Source organism: Diadema setosum, chromosome 2, assembly GCF_964275005.1.
Source record: "Diadema setosum chromosome 2, eeDiaSeto1, whole genome shotgun sequence".
NCBI classification, from domain to species: Eukaryota; Metazoa; Echinodermata; class Echinoidea; order Diadematoida; family Diadematidae; genus Diadema; species Diadema setosum.
In genome coordinates, this window is record NC_092686.1 from 20,972,432 (window position 1) to 20,993,745 (window position 21,314).

At 38.3% G+C, this 21,314-nt stretch overlaps 2 protein-coding genes across 2 annotated transcripts in view; one reads left to right on the forward strand and one right to left on the reverse strand.

Moving 5' to 3' along the window:
* LOC140246225 (mitochondrial 10-formyltetrahydrofolate dehydrogenase-like) overlaps window positions 1-21,314 on the forward strand; it is a 647,794-nt gene that overhangs the window by 445,089 nt on the left and 181,391 nt on the right. The gene's annotated exons all lie outside the window — the stretch shown is intronic.
* LOC140243213 (uncharacterized) lies at window positions 1,267-19,376 on the reverse strand. The gene is made up of 5 exons (XM_072322900.1): window positions 19,174-19,376; window positions 14,604-14,742; window positions 14,054-14,199; window positions 12,107-12,842; window positions 1,267-1,449 (listed from the first exon to the last, which is right to left on the reverse strand). Exons 1-5 carry the CDS (start codon window positions 19,374-19,376, stop codon window positions 1,267-1,269), a joined length of 1,407 nt encoding a protein of 468 aa, XP_072179001.1.

Sequence of the window (21,314 nt, forward strand, 5' to 3'; positions counted from 1 at the left end):
ACCAAGAGTTATCATTGCTCCCCTTCAGATTGGCCTTGCAGTTCAACTGCATCATCATTTTGCATCAACGTTCTTGATTGACTCCCTGAACAAGCATGGCTTTTGCTCTTCATATTCGGAAGTGAAGAAATTTGAAGGATGTGCAGCAGCTACACAGGGCACAGATATCCCAGGTCTCACTCCTGACCATTTTGTTCAGTATGTGGCAGACAATGTTGACCACAATGTGAGAACACTGGAGATGCCTTCGAATCTCTTGGTATTCAAGAGAACAAGCATTGACTGCTTTGATGAAGCATACAAGTTGGACCTTCTTTGGAAAGTGGCATGGCCTTTGCGCTCCCCAAGGCCTGGATGGTCCGGCATGATGCAGACTATCAGTCAGGGAGGCTATCCTGGTAAATCATCTGTGACCTTTTTGCCAATGATAGACATGAGTTCAAGTGACATGAGCTGTGTGTACTCAACCCTGAAATTTGTCTGCAAAGAAGCTAAGCGGCAACATGTAACACCAGTTATCACCTTTGACCAGCCCTTATGGTGGAAAGCACAGATGATAATCACCAATGAACCTCATGACAGTGAGCTGCACTCAGTTGTACTGTGCCTTGGTGGCCTTCACGCAGAGATGAGCTTCCTGGGATGCATTGGTCACATCATGTCATGATTGGGTCTGCGAGAGCTTTTGGAAGTTGTGTATGCACCGAATGCAGTTACTCACATGCTAAGTGGAAAGGCCATTGCTAGGGCAGTGAGAGGACATATGCTTGTAGACTCTGCTCTGAATGCAATGGTGGTAGCCAAGACATTCAACTTACTCCTACCGGAGAGAAGTACCAGTGATCATGTGGGACAACCTGAAGCAGCAGAAGAGTCCACAGAGACTGGAAAAGATGGAGCCACACTGGCTGAAGATCCTGATGATGATGATTTGCCTGCTTTCTTGCATGAGGGTGTTGAAGTGAGTATTCAGGAGATGGAAGTCACCAATGACGTTGATCCCAACAACCATTCTGAATTAGAAGTTGCAGGCATGAGTGAAGACCTTTATGAGGCCATACAAATGTATGACAAGCTCATGGAAGGAGAACTATCTGCAGAAGAAGTGTGCAGTGATGGCCATCTTGAAAGGTTCACAAACGTCTACAAGAAGAAATGGAATCAATGAAACAACGTACAGCACGTCTGTGGATACAATACATGGAGATGATCAATATTCTCCGCTGCTTCATCAGAGCAGAGAGAACTGGAAATTGGAAGCTCCATCTAAATACTCTCCAGGAAATGTTGCCGATACTGGGCTGGACTATCATCAGACTTGGTGATAGAGCAGGTACTCATGAGAACTATGAAGACAACTGGAGGACTAACACGAGGTAGAGGCATGTCTGAGGCCCAGCGTGCACAGTGGCTGCTGTCAATGCCAGCTTGCTCAGAATGTGAATGGTGCTATGCAGGAATTCAAAGGCACAGACCATGTGACAAGTGACCAACATAAAGATATATCTCCAGCCAGACAGTCAAGAGATGATAAAGATTCCAGAAGTCTCTTGGAGTATCTGCAGGCAAGAGATCCCTTTTGCTCAGAGGATTCCTCTCTTCAAAACATTGCAGATATTTGTCATTTGCTACCATTTGTGCATGCCATTGCAGGGTGCGATACTACTTCACACATCTTTGGCATTGGAAAGGGTCTTCCTCTGAAGTAATTGAAAGACTCCAACTTCAAGAAGCAAGCAGAAATCTTCTGCAGCAGTGAGGCTACCAGACAAGAAGTACAGCACGCTGGTGAGGCAGCACTTGTCTGTCTGTATGGCGGCAGTCCTGATGAAGTGCTGAATAGACTGCGATACCGACGATTCTCGGAGAAGGTATCAATTAATAGTTTGAATGTGTTTGGGACACTAATTTCCTCAAGTTACCTATTAAAGAAACCACTAATCCCATTTTAGCACATGCTTGTATTCAGCGGAGGAGCTGAAACATAGGCGAATACACCCATTTTATAATTCCTATGAGTTGCAAGCTTTCCCCCACCTCCATTTCTCTAGATTTTTTATATGTTTCTTGCAAGAGGTATGGGAGCTGGAATCTGGAAAGAAAAATTCTGTTGCAATTTTTTCCAGGTCATACCACAGGGTGACTGGACTATATTCGGTATTCATATTTACAGAGCTACAGTATTCACACAGTAGACCACAAACCTACCATTAAGAACTAAGCTATGTTGATATCCCACAATACGCTTTCAGGTGTGCACAGGGAGTCCAGATGTTAGAATTGAAATTTGTGTTTGAATGAAACTATGTAGAAATAGTTAACATTGATGCATATATGTGATGAGCACATCAGTTTCATGTCTGGACTTTTTGTGAGGGGGACAGGAAAAACACATCTCATCTTTTGCAAAATTATTTTACTGCAGTGCACCACTCATTCATTTTGTATACAAAAGAAATCTTGCAGTCTCGAGTTTCAGTACACAAGCAAACAAGCAGGAGGCAGTGGATGAACATCTAAGTAAGCTTGGGTTTGTCTATTTCTTTGTTTTTTGTGGGGGTTAATTGTTTCTCCTTACCGAGACAACTGTGGTTAACAGTTGTCATCTGATGTCCCCACAACAACCAGGTGACATACAGACTTTGTGCTCAACAGGTATAGTTTACTGTATTCGCTGGTGATGAGAGGCCGCAGTGCCGTATGGCACATCCTGATTTTGGGTAATTTTAGTACATGTAACAAGAACATCATGACTGCCATGGATGGGAACATAGAGAATGACCCACCTGAAGGGGTTGAAATGGTATGAAGAGAGGTTATAAGTCTCTAGACAAAGCCAAGGGTTGTGAGGCCCCCTGAAACTAGCCTTTTTAACCCTTGAAGTTAGAACATTCTATTTGTTCCCTACAACAAAAGTAATCACCTGTTACATCATGTAGGAGAGTAAAGTACTTTGAATGTATCACATACTTTCAGCTTGAAACTTTCATGGAACCATTTCTTCAGCATCACCACCAAGCCTACAGCATGCTACATAAGCACAATTCTATGAAGCCTCGGTGTCTTTACCCTCATGCATTAGATGTGTACTGAACTTGTGTGTGTTTGCTTTAAAGTTAGGCACTGCTTCTCTCGTTTGCCATGTGTTTTTCATGAACATTTTCTTCCATGTCCAATAAGTATCTGCTCAACCGGGAGAACATTGCAAGCGTTTGGCTTACATGTAATCAGATTGTATTATATGTACCTTGTTTTCATTTGCTCTCTAGCTCTTATCAGTGTTTGAAAGCAAGCGAATTGCACTGTGCTCCGTGGCAGTTGTTACCTACCTGGTTTCTTTACGGCTGGAGCATGTGGTACATAGTGCAACGTTTGAAAATGTTTGTCAAGATAAAAGCTCTGTTTCCTAAAGCTGGACTGATCTGTTGCCCTCTACTGCATTTAGTCAATATAAACTCTTCTTCAGGTTACGTCCTATTTAAATTATTACCCAGAGATTTCTTCATGTTGTTGTTTTTGTGTTTCTCTGCCTTTTTCGTGAGCTTCCAATATTTTTTTAAACTTTTTTTTTTGTTGGTCTCTGTCTCAAAACATTTTTTCTCTGATCTTTTCTCCTGAAGGGGCCCACATTCTACATGTGTTGTCTTGTCAGTGGGTCCCTCCATTTTTTGCATGTTACATATTGTTTACTTCATTTTGATCACTTCAGTATTTAATACACTATATAATTACTATACGGTTTCACTGTTGTAGTATACTCTGTTCATTTCACATTGCCTTGTTTACCTTATTCTCTGTTACCAAAGAAATTTGTGTGTGTGTGTGTGTGTGTGTGTGTGTGTGTGTGTGTGTCTGTGAAAAATGAAAATCAATTTAAATTGAATTGAAATGATTGTAATAAAGATTAGTTTTTAAAATTCACAGAATTTTCATTGTAATTGCTTATTGTGTGACAGATGCAGGAATGTTCTTCATCCAAAATGGCAAGACTTACTGCCATACTGTGCATTACTTCTGCACCATGGTATAGATAATTATGCATGATAAACTTGCAATTTCTTTCGTACTTCATGTTAAAACTGAGGAAAACCATTCTATGATGGAGTATGAGGTTTCCCTGTTATATACTTTGTCATTATGATAAACATAATTGGTATTCAAAACTGCATTAAAAAAACCATCATTGGGAGTCCATATTTCTTTTTGAAGACCTGTAGCAATTTAAAGCAGACACATAGTTCTCAGAAGGACTCAAAATTCATCTTTTACCATTTGGAATTTGCTTGCAATATATTGGTGCCTCTACCAAGAAACTGAATTATCTGGCTGACATGATATGCTGGGAATATTCCGAGATTAAAATGTGAAATAATAGAGGTTGGTGTATTTGACTTTTATTCCTGAAGCACCCTTCTGTTTAGAGGTGGGCATGTGGAGAATGCTATTGTAGAGAATGCGAAGGTAGATCGTAACATGCCCTAGCAGTACATGCAGCTAACTAGCTGCATGCAATTCACTATCGTGGAATGGATGCTGCTATGGCCCAATATATTGTAATTGATTAAATCAAGTATAAAACTTATAGAAACCGCGATTGGGTATGCTCTGAGATTGCATTATTTCAAGCATTCCCTTTGGGGGTAATTTTTCACATTTTTGTCAACTACAATCATATCACAGTATTATTTCGCATATTTATTTTGCATTTGTCTTCATTTTCCAGTGAAGGTTGACAGTTTCTGCAGTCACATGGAACTTCATGGGGGGTTGTCAAAATGCTTGTGTGATGTAGAAATCTTGATAATGATTATCTCTACCCGTTTCAAGTACCCAACACATTCACTTAGGTTAAACACTCTTCTCCACCACAGGTGCAATTGCACATTTAAAGTACAAATGTATCATGTACCCTCAAATAAACTTGTCATACCTCTCTCCCAATAAACCATTTCTGGTTTGCTACTTTCAACCATCCAATCAGTGATGCACATCCACTTGTATGTCTTGAGCTATATTATGGAGAAGTCAAAGCTTGTTGCTGCAGGCACAAAGTACCACCCACTGATCTTTATAGGACGTATGTGTATCTGGATATCTCGTACTGTACTAGTGCCCAATCACTTTGAAACCACTGTGCCACCATCTTTCCAGGTACATCACATGATCTTGGTGACAGTCTCTGCTGGAAAATGTGTGCAAATCCCCATAGAGTGTGCCTGGTAAGATGGCAGCACAGCAGCTTCACTTGTTTGTACAACATGAATGGGCCAATGAGGTATACAGATGCCACCTTTAGAGATCAGTGGTATCACTTTGCATGTGATTTTCAGCAGCTTCATCAGGGCATGCCATTTTCAAAACTTGTGCATGTAGATGTGACATCACGAAAGCGTACACACAAACCATGTACAGTGTATGGGTACTGAAATTTATTGGTTATTGAAGCAGGTGAGGGATTGAAAGGAATTTGATCAATTTACTTTTTATCGGCACAAAGTTTCTCAATCACTGTATAAAATGAGAGTAGGTCTCTGGATTATGCTTTGCTTTATCAGCACATGGCTTATGAAAGAATTTGTTTTTTCTGTCACCGATAATGTACTCTCCACATTAGGAACTTCAACATAGCTCATCTTAGGTTAAGTGAGGTGTTCTGTCATCGGTTAACATGCACAGAAAATAGGGACTGCCATAATTGCCTTGTTAAAAGATATCCATACAGTGAAACCCCGTTATAACGAGGTCCGTGGGACCGGCGATATTACCTCGTTATAACCGGTACCTCGTTATAACCGTACGCATCAAAAACAAAGAAAAACATAAGCACGACACCGGAATATACCCATCAATGAAAGAAACTTAAGAACATCCTTTTCGTTGTTATTACACAATTATGGATCATTACTATTGAGATAATAAAGGGAAATTATTTGTGAATTAGACGAAAAAGTAGGGGTTGAAATGCGATAATTCTTTATTGTAATTCTTGTTTGTTAATTTTTCCTAACACCAGCGCAAATAGAGTAAAATACAGGCGTTGTTTACCATAACTTGCGAGGTATTTTTACGCTGTTGGTGCCCAGCGTGAATGCGATGATTTCATGAATCATTTCGGCTGTAATCTTGTACAATATGATCGTTGCGCTCGAAGGGGTTAAAAATGCGTTCTTTATTTTCTTCCGAAAATCTCTTCGCGTTTTGTACATCCGTTCTTGAAAAATATGCGACAGGATTGAATGTGGAAGGTTACGTTGTGATCCTTTTTACGCAAATCTGTACCTCATAGACCATTCTGAAAGAAAGAAAAATCTTCATTGTGAAATGCAGTGTCAAAATTGTGATAATGAACAAACCCAGATCTATTCAAACTAATAAATGCGTTTGTTTCTTTTTCTGATTTAGGCTAACATGCGTTATTCAACTATTTTTTACGCTACTGTCACCTGGCGAGATCGCGATAATTTCAGAGTAACATACATGCGTTGTTTACCGTTAACTTGAGAGGTATTTTACGCTGTTGGAGCCCAGCGGGAATTCGATAATTTTATGAATCATGTCGGCTGTAATTTTATACAATGTATGATCGTTGCGTCCGACGGGATTAAAAATGCGTTCTTTATTTTCTTTCGAAAATCTCTTCGCGTTTTGTACATCCTTGAACTGTTAAATGCGTTTGTTTCTTTTTCCGAACACCGATTAAGTAGGTTAACATGCGTTATTCAACTATTTTTACGCTATTGTCACCCGGCGAGATCGCGATGATTTCATTAATTATTTCGGCTTTAATATCATACACACTTATATTAAAATTATCATTTGTTAAATGATAATGAACAAATCCAGATCTATTCAAATTAATAAATGCGTTTGTTTCTTTTTCTGAACACCGATTAAGGAGGTTAACATGCGTTATTCAACTATTTTTACGCTACTGTCACCCGACGAGATCGGGATGATTTCAATAATTATTTCGGCTTTAAGCATACACACTCATATTTAAATTATCATTTGTTAAATGATAATGAACAAATCCAGATCTATTCAAATTAATAAATGCGTTTGTTTCTTTTTCTGAACACCGATTAAGGAGGTTAACATGCGTTATTCAACTATTTTTACGCTACTGTCACCCGACGGAATCGCGATGATTTCATTAATTATTTCGGCTTTAATCATCCACACTCATATTTGCTAAGCAGCAAAAGAACTGGAAGTCGGAACTAAAAATGGAAAGGATATAATAATGAGTTGCACACGCATTCCAATTGTCCATTTTTGGCCACAAGTGTCGCTACATGAAAAGTTTTTGAGTGCGTTATCTTTTTTTTTTTTTTTTCTCGTTGCGGTGTGGTCTGCCCTAATATCACGCACGCGCATATCTCGCGGAAAAGAAAATCGAATGATTACGTTTAATTATTTAGTAGGAACATCGGAAGGCATTCCTGTGTCTTATCGCGTGATTTAGAAGAAAACATGGAAGGAACGGTTCTCTGCAAAACGGAAAAAGACGTGGATAGCGTGAATTCGGTTTTCAGTGTTTCGTTTGTCGCGTGTTTGAAAGCGGCAATTTAGTCAAGAAATGGAACCTCGTTATATCCGATCAAATTGCTTATGTTTTTCTTTATCATGATGCACCAAAATTGTCCTCGTTATAACCGGAATCTCGTTATAACCGAACTCGTTATAACCGATTCGTTCTGCCATAGGTTTACACGCAAAGGAAAACGGGACCGACGCGATCACCTCATTATAAGCGGTTCCTCGTTATATCCGAACTCGTTATAACGGGGTTTCACTGTATACTGTAGTTGGTACCATGTTGTATGTGAGCTCCATATAACAGGGTTTCAATGAACTGGAAAATTCTGGGAAGAGCTGTTCATGAGTGCCTGATGAACTTGACATATGAAAAGTCATTACAACATCAATGCCCACATAACATCAGTTTTTGTATAAGTGTATTTATTTTCATTGAAAATAGCTCAACATGTATCGGGTATACCAAGGAAGCACAATGCAAGTTAATGATGTCAAAACATATCATTAACTTGTCCTGTAAACCTGAGAAAGAGTCAAAGTGCATAAAATGCTCTAAAAAGGTAGAATGCATTGCACCAAAGTCTGTGTGGATTCAGAGAGGGGAAAGGTGAGAGACAAGATCTTTTGATTGTGAATTGGATCTGAATGACTTGAGTATTGCAGGGGGAAATTACCTATGCAAAGTAAAGAGGCTTGGAGTGGGAGTAACTGGTCATGTACCAGGGATAACTGGGTTTAGATATCATTGTATGGTCTCCCTTATTCCCTCTGAATTATATTTAACTCGCACAGACAAATCCTCCACACAACACCGAGATTTTACTTCACATGATAAATACTGAATTCCTTGTTTGTGATCATATACAGTACCATGCATTTTTCCATCACATGTTAAAAAATATGTATTTTACATGCAGATTTTCTTTACAGCCAGTTGAATCTGTTAACTATGTATATGTGGCACTGTTTTGAAGGCATTCTACAGAAACATATTGTAGACAACCCTGTCTAGTAAGTCTGTTAAAGTTCTACTGTACCAGTGATTTGAATAAATACTTCACTGACATGAGGTCACTGCCACAATGCTGCATTCATAGCATATGAACTACAACATCCATATTATGGGTCCTCTCCAATCATAGCTCTCAATAAATATTGTCAGGTACACAACTGTTTCATCATGTTCAACCACCTATGATAAAGTGGGGGTATCATGGTCTAGGGAAATATTGCCCACACAATGCATGAACATAGTACATTCTTTGGCAATACTCTTGTTATATCACAACATAATTATACTATCAAGATAAGATAATCTTCATCATGTAAAAGCACTGATATTCAGCAAATTAGAAGGGCCATGATAAACTTATTTCATTGCTTGAGAATAGTTTGACATTTGACACTCACTAACATTTTCCCCCGAGATACATCGTTGTCACAGAGAATGCCCAAATTCATTCAAAATGAATTGTTCCCCTTAACATAAAAAACACCCTCACATCACAAGTTGCCATCATACAGGAAACGGCGTGTTTTACAATACATAATGTCTATCATATTGTTAAAATTATAACAGTATAGCTGCAAAAACACACTATCAATACAATATTTGTCAGCTAGAATTAGTAATATTTGTCAAAGAAGAAGCATATTATACAGTATCTGGGGTTACTTGCACAGATATGCAAAATTATGCAAAATCGTTAAGTTACTACAGTGCTCTGCAATTATAACAAACACAGTTAGGATAAAATTCTGGTTACAACAAATTGAAAATTCAGGTACCAAACTTATCATCTCTATCTCTTTACATGTTTTCAATATAATGAAAGAAAATCGCCAGTCGCAAAGACTTTGTTATAATGGTAACCATCTGCACTTTCATGTCGGTAAATGATGCATTAAGTCTCTTTAATAGCTATATGAAGAATATCTTCATATATATATTAAACACATAGCTATATGGATGAACATTAGAAGATATACACTACGTGTACATGGATAAATGGTAAACCTTGCTTTGGTTGACATTGCATGTAAGTCAACACAATGAAAAAAAAATGTTACTTCTTACAAAATTCACAGAGTAAAATACAATGCATGGATAAATTCAGGGTGAGCTTTGCTTCGATATGTGTTGCTTGGTTGCTTGCAGTCGAACTAGAATGTGGAGGAAATCCCCAAATTTGTCATATTCTTTAATAGCTCTACCAATACCTGTAAGAATGATGATACGTGACTGAGTAGCAAAGTGTGATGTCATAGCCATCCCTCATCGTGGAAACTGGTTCTAAATAACCTCACCTAGCCCGATCTATTAACACTATTGTTGCTCACCATGCTCACACCTGGTTCCAACTCAAGCTATAACAAAAGACTGTGACATCAACACTTCAGTCCTCTATAACAAGCAATCACTGACCAGGAGAGAGTTAAGGGTTAAAGTGGCACCAGGAAAATGTGGTTAAGCTTTTGTTCTTTTTGCTTTCAAGCTGATGGACCCTGAAAGTTGTACCAGAAAATTACACTGAAGGCCTTTTTTTTTTTTTTTTTTTGCTTGTCAGTTAATCAAACTGATCACGTTGATACATAGATCTGTCGTCTTTATGACATCATACATAGATGACGGAAATTTGAAGTTGAGTACTTTCTGACTTAACCTCTGCACAAGATTTAAGGAGAAATAAAGAAGAACAAAGAAGAGGAAGAAAAAAAAAATCAGTACAGATACAGAAGGTGATCCGAGAGAATACTCGGATTACCTAATTATCACACATTCAGATGACTATACTACGAATGGCACAGAGGACAACTCTTGATGTTTCTTCTCTTCATGTGTCTCATAAAGTCTTGTTCATCAGTTAGGATCACACCATACCTCTTGTATTAGCACATACATATGTATATTATGCAAACGCTAACTATTGAAAATAAATTGAAACTAAAACTGATAACATTATCCAACATGATTCCACTACAAGTGGTTAAAATGGACACACCTTTACAGACACATCACAACATCAAAGAAGCTGTTGTGGCTCATAAAACTACAGATTAACCATCTGGTCCCTAGCCTTTTGCAAAGGCAGTTCGCTATAATTTCAGCACATGCACACAGAGAGCAATGGACTCGTACACACGGTGCGCGACCCGCGAGCTGCGAGAGTAGCGAGCTCCGATCCGATCGCTGAATGCAAATCCATTGCGAGCTGCCTTTGCAAAAGTCTATCTGGTCCCTGGTTCCAGTCCTCTGACAAGGTACAGCATCTTCCTTGCCTAGTCCTCTGGAGGGGACTTTAAGCCATCTGTCTCATGCAAGCTTGCTCTGAAATATTTGAATGCTTTCTATTAAAATTGACATGTAAAATACCTACCAACATACACACATAATATGACAATAAAACAACTGGAAGAGTAAGACAAAGAGTGCAAAGTAATGATTAGCAGTGGCATATTCAGACATATTGGTTTTTAACCAAAAGATATACTTTCTATGAGGTTAACATTTATAGAATGATCTTCCATAATAAAAACTTTCTCTATGACACGCATTACCCACACACACAAACACACACACGTTACTTTTGAAAGCTTTCCTGAAAAAAGGCTGAATATCACTGTCTTCTGTAATGTTAGTTAATCATTTGATTTGATTAGTCTTTATAAATCTCATGAAATATACATGTACATTTTCCTATATCTTTTTCTTCACTTAAAATATCAAGGATCAGGGCTAAACTTTGGTACTCAAGAATTTCCCTGAACATGGATACCTTGCAAAATCAAGAGAGCATTTTGGTTATTTGCATAATTTCATATACTGCAGTCATATCATTGCACACATACAATGGAAGTGCCTTATTATACAGACACAAAGGCCCCAATACACGAAGGTGGTTTAAACCTGCTTTAAGCCTAGACCACAGTACAAATTTAGACCATGGTCTAAAATAAGCGTGAAATACGCGTACCTTTGATGTGAGCGTATCAATGCGCTTTTATACTGGATGTCTGTTGGCATACACAATCTGTCAATCGTATTTACACAGAAGAAATGAGCATAAACCATGGTATGAATTTGTACCTTTGTGAATTCAGGCCAAAGAGTGCTTAGTTACAATAGGGTTTACTAAATCGTACAAATCACTGGCAGTTTGTCTTGCAGGAGTAGTAAGTTTGAGTAAATTGTTTCAACTAAGCACACTGTGTCATACAATAGTTTTAGGAATACTAGCAAACTTTGCACCACTTTCTGCACCTCTAAAATCACATTTTTCAATAGTTTTATTTTTTATTTATTTATTTTTTTTTTTATTCTGACATACAGGGACATTGAGAGAAAAATGGTTTCCCTTCAAAGGGAACAGTCACTATCAATACAATTCAGCATTAAGTACATGCCCTGGAGTACTCAAGTCTGAGGACATTTCTTAAAGGGGTGGGGGAGTCTGCTGGTAATAAGGAGAGGCACTAGTCTCTGACATAATCATTGCTCCACTGACTGTAGTGTTTCAAAGTTGTTGACATCAATCAACTTGAAGTTCATGTTCTTGTAATGACATACATTCTTCTTTCTCTGGACTGCTACTGCCTCATACAGTTTCTCCACCACTGGTGCATGCTGGTCCAAGTTGGCCTGCCTCAGCAAGTCTGCATTGTAGTCCCACTGCCGTATGCCCATGTAGTGAGCATAGCGATGCGGTAAGCCCTGGTCCAGCCTGTTTTGATAGTCTCCTGCCTCATTTGCCACCATCTCAATCGTGGATGGCAGCTTCATGGATCCATCTAGAGCTGCCAGGGCAAACTGGCACTGTGCTGCAAACTGTGGGAAGGGACAAATGCGTATGGTGATGCCAATAAAAGACAGGCTAGGAAACGTGGAGTGCAAGACATGCTTGTATAGTGGAGTCACTCTCCCATCTTCAACATTCACCTTACACTCTGTATGGAGGAAGCTGAAATCATAGTTGTATCCAGTGCAAAAGAGTATGGCATCAATATGTACTCTAGTGTCATCAGTAAAGATGGCTTCTGAGCTTGACACTGCTTTGACAGCCTGTACTTCCTTGATATTTTCTGGTAGAGTTGAGGCAATACGAGGCTTCCAGTGACTAATGTAGATCTGCTTGGCTTTGGATGATATGTCCAATGCAATGTCCATCCCTGATGCTCCAGCCCCAATGACCAACACAGTCTGGTCATTAAAGACTGACGGATGGCGGTACTCATGGCTATGAAGGACTTCGCCTGAAAATGTATCCAGACCAGGGACTGTCGGAATCTTAGGTACAGCATAGTGCCTAAAAAAGAATGACAAATCAAAAGAATATTCCATAACATAGAGTACCTTTCATTCACTCGTTACAAAACGCTCGAACACGAGAATCCTACATGTACAAACAGAAACATGACATTAATGAAAAATTGAAACACACAGAGACAGAGTTGACTGAAGTTAGAAACACTAAGAAGGCATTTATTGAGACAGATACGGAAGGAGCTTCCTGAGACACAAGGAGTGAGTATTATATGATGAGGGACATGAAGACAAAAGAGTTCAGATGAATAACTTGGTGCCTGATAATGAATGCACATGTTTGTATGTCATGACAGACTTTTAATTACACTTGGACAAATCTAGAAACAGCTAGGCCATATCAGGGGGAAAAAAATTGTCATCTATGGCAGCTGAAAGTTCGGATTAACAAAACATTTTTGTTGCGTATTAACCCGTTGAGGAGGAGTCCCGAGTATACTCGGGCAGGTGTCTATGGAAAATGCGTGTTGTTGCAAAATCAGTCTGTCCTCAACGGGTTAAGAGTGTACTGGTAATTATGTAGAAATGGCAACAGCATGTAGTTACACGCTTCAACTTTTTACAGCAAGGCAAGGATGTACTCAGCTTTGCCTACATAAAATCAGATTGAGAGATTAATCATCTATCTACAAGTAACATCAGGTGAACCCCACTCAATATCACATGTGACATATGCCTATTTACTACCAATGCAAATTTATGTGTGCTAGAATGTAGACATTATCAATGTCTTGTTTCTTCTGAAAAAAAAAAGAAGAAAATTAACTGTGTACTGAGGAAACAACTGATTTAATAATGCTGTACCTAGTTATACAGTATAGTCCAACAGGATATATCCCTTTGTGGTGCAGTACATCAAAGTTTAAAACAGGTCCTGATCCTGCCTATACTGTACCACCCTTGTCTTTGCATCCACAGATAATACAACTTGGCAATGTCATGAACGTATGATTTTTCAAGTGGTACATAGCAGAGATTTGTCTGTCATAATGGCTACCATCCTGTTAGAATGGCATGACATAAAATAATGTGCACTGACACTATTTCGTCTGTTGAGAATGAGAAGGGTTTTAAGTTGTCTCGAACACTATGGGTTTAGTGGCAACTTAACGCCCTTATCATTCTCAACCGACGATTTTATCTATGAAAGCAGCGTGACTCAATTATGGATATGACCTGCAACATGTTACCTACCCATTGCATACTATGACAGCATCAAATTTCCCTGTGGTTGACTCTGACTTTAGATTTCTCACATCACGAACTGTCACCTCCCAGGACACATGCTTGGTGTCATCAGCTGAACTGATGGGTCTGACCAATTCCACAACTTTACAAAACTGGGAGGAAAGTACATACAATATAAAATTCAATCTTCACATCAGGGAAAGACCAACAGCATGACTTATTACAATTTTTTTTGAATTTTTAAATGAATATGTTTTTACTAGTGACTGTATGGTCAAACATTTACAAAGGAAAAAATATGCCGTAGATGACTTATGCAATGAACAGTAATAATGGATATGGGTATTATACTGGACAATGCAAAAAGAATCACTACATTATGAACTTTAAAGTGTAATAAAACTTTCTAAAGCAATTTTTATTGAATTGATCAATCCAAAATCCTACAGATCTTTAAAACGGATTCCAATGGGATCTTTAAAATGGATTTCAATGGGAACTTTGAGTGGACCTGTTTGTCCCATTGCTGTCAGAGGTTCGCACATGCCATACATACCTGGATGTACTTCAGAAGGTTAAAGTGTTGTGCATACTGTTCAATGTACTTCAACACATCGGTGTGTTTAATGAAGGATGGTAGAGAACTGTCAAAGGGGAAGTCTGGAAACGCCATCACTTCCTTAGGTAGGTTTGTCCTGGATGAGGTACAGAGGTAAAGAGAATCATGTTTTTCAGTGAATATGTCAATCATACCACCAGGCAGACATGCACACATGGCAGACACTACATCATATTACACAGATTACCAGGGTACTACCGTGATAAACTAGGCGACTGAAATTGTGCATCACACAGACAATACAGTAATACAGTCAACCTCGCATAAGTCGACATAATCGGAACTGAGCAAAACACGTCGACTTATAAATGAAAACTAATTTCCCCTGTACAGAGTAAGATTTGGATCACGATGCAGATCGCTATCCAAATATTACTCCTTTTGCCGCCAAAATAGGCCTACTGACATTAGCGACAATGTTTTAGTTCATGCATTAATCTCACGCGGATTAGGAAGGACAACGCACAATTCCCTAACCTCTGGAGAGATTTTGAGACAGCAGGAATCCTGGGTCCGTCTCTAGTCACTTTACATTTTAAATTTGATTTGAAAAATCAAACGCAAATTCCCCAAATTGCATGCATTTTTGCGATTTAAATTCAAGTGCGTTGCTGCAAAGATATGCGTGTTAATTCCTATGATTCTGCCGACATGATTTTTCAGTGCCGACTGAGTTGAAATATGTATGATTTTCCTTCGCTAACTCGCCATATTTGTTTTTCTTATATTTCTATTGCCATATACTCTGAAAATGAATTGTTCTCGTGCTCCGATTCGCAACATTACCGCTCTGAAAAAAAAAAGAGAAAGAAAAAAAGTTTGCTAATCCGAAAACGACATCTTATTTTCGGATTAAATAACCTTTGTAAAAACAAACCTCTTTCCATTGTTGGACTAATTTAACTTTGGACTGTGATTTAAACCTTTGGCATAGCGAACTGTAACAATAATTTTTTCATTGACATTATTTTTCGTGAAGAAGCATGCGTTTCGGTAGTTTGAAACGTGTAAATGTTGCGATGTCTTTCCCCTGCGAGTGCGGACTAAGTTCGGTCACGGCGAAAGTGCCGTGATATTTTAAATTTGCGTACAAAATAAAAACTAATGCAAGTCTTTTCAACACTAACGCACTTCCATAGATCAAGATGCATTAAAATGCAGTTTCTAGTTTCGTACGAAAACCGCAAGTCTTTTCTGCAAATGCTCTTGCGTTTAATTACAGCATTGCGTAATGTGATTTATGGACTTGCATTTGATTTTTAGAGTTACGTTTAAACGCAATTGAGTTTTAGTTTCCTACAATTTTCTAGGTCCGTATGATTATCAAACGCAAGTCTTTTCAGCGTTCCTTGTGATTTAATAGACTTGCATTTGACTTTAAGAGTTGCGCTTAATTTTGGGCACGAAATAAAAAGTAATGCAAATCTTTTCAATACTAACGCACTTTTGTAGATTTTTAGATTTGCGTTTAAACGCAGTTTCTAGTTTGGTATGAAAACCGCAAGTCTATTCTGCAACGCTCTTGCGTTTAAATACAGTGTACAGCGTTGCGTGACGTGATTTGATGGACTTGCATTTGATTCGAAGAGTTGCGTTTAATTTTTGATTTTGCGCACAAAATGAAAAAAATAATGCAAGCTTAAGTCAAGCGTTTAAACGCAATTGAGTTTTAGTTTCCTACAATTTTCTAGGTCCGTATGATTATCAAACGCAAGTCTTTTCAGCGTTCCTTGTGATTTAACAGACTTGCATTTGACTTTAAGAGTTGCGCTTAATTTTGCTCACGAAATAAAAAGTAATGCAAATCTTTTCAACCCTAACGTACTTCCGTAGATTTTTGGTGATGTGTTTAAACGCAGTTTCTAGTTTCGTACGAAAACCGCAAGTCTTTTCTGCAACGCTCTTGCGTTTAAATACAGCGTTGCGTGTGATTTGATGGACTTACATTTGATTTTTAGAGATGCGTTTAAACGCAATTGAGTTTTACTTTCCTACAATTTTCTAGGTTCGTATGATTATCAAACGCAAGTCTTTTCAGTGTTCCGTGTGATTTGATGAACTTGCATTTGATTTGAAGAGTTGCGTTCAATTTTAAATTTTGCGTACGAAATAAAAAATAATGCGTCTTTTCAACAATAATGCACTCCCGTAGATGTTTAGAGATGCGTTTAAATGCAGTTTTATAATTTCGTACGAAATCCGCAAGTCTTTTCTGCAACGCTCTTGCGTTTAAATAAAGCGTTGCGTGATGTGATTTGATGGACTTGCATTTGATTTTTAAATTGTGGTTTAAACGCTATTGAGTTTCAGCTTTAAGCAATTATTTTCTAGTTTCGTATGATTATCAATTGCAAGTCTTTTCAGCAACGCACTTGCGTTTAAATGCAAAGTTGTGTGTGATTTCATACATCTGCATTTGATTTTGACGTTTGCACCGTACGTTGCATCACGTTGACCTGCACCAAATGATACACACAGACACAAACACCGGTACTACGTGTAGTACTCCAGTGTAAATGAGTGTATATCCTTTCTATTCAGGCGTACAAGACAATGGATGCATGGCGCGAACGCTACCGCGCCGTACACTAGTGAATTAGAGAGAAGAAATACTGCGAATCAGAGTGGGAAAACAATTTTTTTTCAGAGAACAGCGATAAGAATTTGAGCGAAAAATTATGTCGACTTAGACAAGGGAATTAATACGTATTTCAGCTCAGCTGGCACTGAAAATCATGTCGACTTACGCGAGTTGTCGACTTATAAATGTCGACTAATACGATGAAATTTTCAGGAATAACAACGGCAAAAATTGGGACTTTTCTATCATGTTGACTTAGGCGAGTTGTCGACTTATGTGATGTCGACTTAAGCGAGGTTTACTGTATATTCACAGCAGTATAAACAAACACTGTAAATAAGGAAAAATATTCAGCATGCTTGATTCCATTAGAATGAATATGGGACTGCCCTAAATTGCAGAGTATAGATTATCACACTTATAATTATCATGTTCCTGTGTCATTCTATAAGCAGCCCTTAATGTATAAATTGATGCTATACATGAGACTAACGTTTGACCTGATACTAATTTGAGCTGTCTTTTTCTCTCTACCTCTTCATCACGGAGAATAAAGATCTCATGATATATGTGTGGACTTCCATATAATGTCACAATTACATTTGGACTGGGGCTGGACAGTTTGAATCAATTACTGCATGGGACCAAACATGAAGTGCTGCCATTTGACAAGTACCTGTATCTTTAATTTCAGCCTTTGATGACACTTTCAAGAAGACCAATGTAACATTTACTCTTCACAAGCATGACTGTTGCCTCATTCTTTTAGCAGATGAAACAGTAAGAGATTCGTATGTAAAAACATGTCCAGTGAGAAGCAAATAAATAAACTGAGATATTTAATTAAACATTTTACCATATCACTACTGTAAATGCTAGAATTTTAGTGTTAAAGGACGAGTCCACCTTCATATACAATGTACATGTGGATTGAGTGAATGCAGCAATATTAGTAGAATACATCAGTGAGAATTTGAGGAAAATCAGACAATTTGTTGAAAAGTTATGAATTTTTGAAGTGTCTGCTCAGTCACTGCTGGATAAGAACACTACTACAGCCGATGATGTCACATGCGTACAACAGTATAAGGAAAACATAAAGAGAATTTCACAAAATGTTATTTTTTGAAAAAAGTGCACATTTCCTCGACTTGTAACTGACGTATGTTAAGGGTAACATTATTCCCCCTGCCTTCTGAAAGGGGGAAGTCAAGCATTCTCTTATTATGCGAGAAAAGTGAAAATATATTGAATTTTCTTTACATTTTCTTTATATCACTGTACGCATGTGAAATCATCAGCTGTAGTAGTCTTCTCAGCCAGCAGTAACTGAGCAGAAACTTCAAAAATTCATAACTTTTCAACAGATTGTCCAATTTTCCTCAAACTCTCACTGATGTGTTCTACTAATATTGCTGCATTCACTCAATCCACATGTCTATGAAGGTGAACTTGTCCTTTAATAATTTTAGCATATTTCACGCTATTTTTGGCTAGTGCAAATTCTAGAACCCCATGAATATATCTTCACAATCTTCTCTGCACATTTTGAACTATTTGAATAGTGGGCTTTGTCAGTGGTGCCTCCCTGGTGCGAGTGTGTGTGTGTGTGTGTGTGTGTGTGTGTGTGTGTGTGTGTGTGTTCATGTGCCCTGGTAATGTTCATGATATATTTGAGCATATGTATTGGTGTGTGTAGTACTCATAGTTCCTGTGCAGGCCATACATTCAATGGATCAGGCAACAAATGTGCAACAGCAATTGTGCAGCGCGAATTCAAGAACCCACAAATATGTTTTTGAGCCACTCAGCGTTAAAAATCAATCATGTGAAAATAATGATGTTTACAGTAGTAGTCTCCAAACAAAATCATACTTGACAAGAATTGGTGGCTACCGCATGTCATGTGATGATGGTGGATCTTACCGTAGAGAGGAGTACATGCTGGAGTGGATTGGATAGCCATACTTGTCCTTGCCTGTTTCCTCTGTATAGACCCAGGTGCCTCCAACATTCTCTGCCTTCTCAAACACAACTGGCTCAAACTTGTCTGGTCTGGCAGCCATATACCGAGCTGCACACAGTCCTGCACCACCTCCACCAATTACTGCTACCCGTAACCTATTCATGCTGCAAAGCCTTGTTTGTTATAACCCAGGAATTGTGTCTCCTGCAAAATGGATGAAAAGTGGAGAGGAAGAACATGTGCATGTTTCATTACAAAGTATTAAGGAACACAATACACCTGGGTAGTCATTTAAACTGAAACCAAATACTCCAGTAAATATACAGTATTTACACATGTGTGGATGTCAGGCAACCTGACATCCACACATGCTGTCTTCTTCTTCTTCTGACTTAATCAGAAGAAGAAGAAGAAGAAGAAGAAGAAGAAGAAGAAGAAGAAGAAGAAGAAGAAGAAGAAGAAGAAGAAGAAGAAGAAGAAGAAGAAGAAGAAGAAGAAGAAGAAGACAGCAGTCTGTTCCATTCACATTGCTAAATCCCGCATGATACACCATTTCCAGTCAGATCTGTTCGAATCAAGACAAGTACAGTGTACAGTTGTATGCCAAGTAATCATGCAACACTGGATTTCTGTGGAAAGATGGCAAGCTGGCAAATGTTTGAAACAGACTGACTGCAATTCTCCTTGTGCTTGTGTTTTGCGTATCATATGTAGGGTGATAATGATAATCCTCACTCTTATCAGACAAGTATGCCTATTATACAAAATTTGTCAGTGTCAAAGTACAGTACTCTTTGATGAAACTCCATGTAGCTGATAATGACAAGAAATTAAAAGGTGGCTATCCGGTGGTATTGCTGTGAGAGCCTTGGACGGTCTCAGCTGCTAATGTTTCACAGCACAGCAAACAACATACAGGTCTAACTGATATTTCAATCACATCATCTTGAAGACATCACACATCTCTTTACTACTGTTGTTTATGCAATATTTTTGTGAATTTTGCAAGTTGACCAATGTTGGCAAAATCAACAACTTGCAAAAAAAAAAAAAAAATTGCCTCTTTGCCTCTTTGTGTTTTTCTTTTGAAACACAATCATAGACTCTGCTTTTCTTGTCCTTCCTTCAATGTGGAGCTGAATCACAAAGTAACCAGCCATAAAATTGTCTCACATGTTCCAATTTGTAATATATTGTGCTCTAGAGCAAAAATATATTGTGTATAAATTTTCAGCAGAAAACTTGTTAGGGGTACTTCATATCTATATATTTGCTCAGAAAGGAAACTTTTAACAATCGCAGCACTACTGGAGGCCACTGCTTCTTGAAAAAAAAAAAATGTGTCAGCACAGACTGGTCCCACTCAGTGACTTTACCGGCATACATGGAGCAGGTCTACACCAAACCTAACAAGCGCCATTTGGTTGATGCCATGTGTTTAATTTGATTGTACCAGTGGCAATTATTTCATTCGATATCATTGTGGTCTATCAGGACATTACCATATTTCTGTGTATATTCCACCATGTTGTAAAAACCATCGAGTATGTTTTCAAGTTCTCACTCTGCTCTGAATTTTTCCTGTTGTACATATATTATTCTTTGTAGCTTATTAAATGGATATTTGAACAAATTGGCCAACAGGAAACTAGACACTTAATTTTGGTAAGTACTGTTGGGGCACCCATCCCACTTCATCATGAATATTCATCATCTACATGTATATCGATACCATCGGTATGTAATACCGTTGAAATACATGATTTTTACATTTCCCAGCAGCTTTTTTACATTTCCCGGCAAAACTGAACATTTTTTCATCTCCAGGTGAGACGTTTTTACATTTCCCGTTGATGCAATTCTTCGAGATTTTTACATTTCGCGGCGATACGTTTTTACATTCTATGGCACCTATCCAGCGTTCTGTGCACTTTACTGCCTGATCAATATTCATGATGAAGCAGGACGAGTGCCCGAACAGTAATTACCCTTAATTTTGACACCCTCATATTTGTGTAAGCAGTAAAATTAGATGGCTAACTTCAATTTCACACTGTGCAGCATACACTGCAAAGCCTGCAAAGAGTGAGTTTGAAAACAG

Excerpts from the sequence above, each read along its gene's own strand:
- LOC140243213 (XM_072322900.1), bottom strand. The coding sequence starts at position 19,376 with ATGAATAGGTTACGGGTAGCAGTAATTGGTGGAGGTGGTGCAGGACTG. Across the intron at positions 14,743-19,173 it reads AGCATGTACTCCTCTCTACG|GACAAACCTACCTAAGGAAG; the intron begins GTAAGATCCACC and ends TACCTCATCCAG. Across the intron at positions 1,450-12,106 it reads CAGTCCAGAGAAAGAAGAAT|CACCATTCACATTCTGAGCA; the intron begins GTATGTCATTAC and ends ATTCCTGCATAG.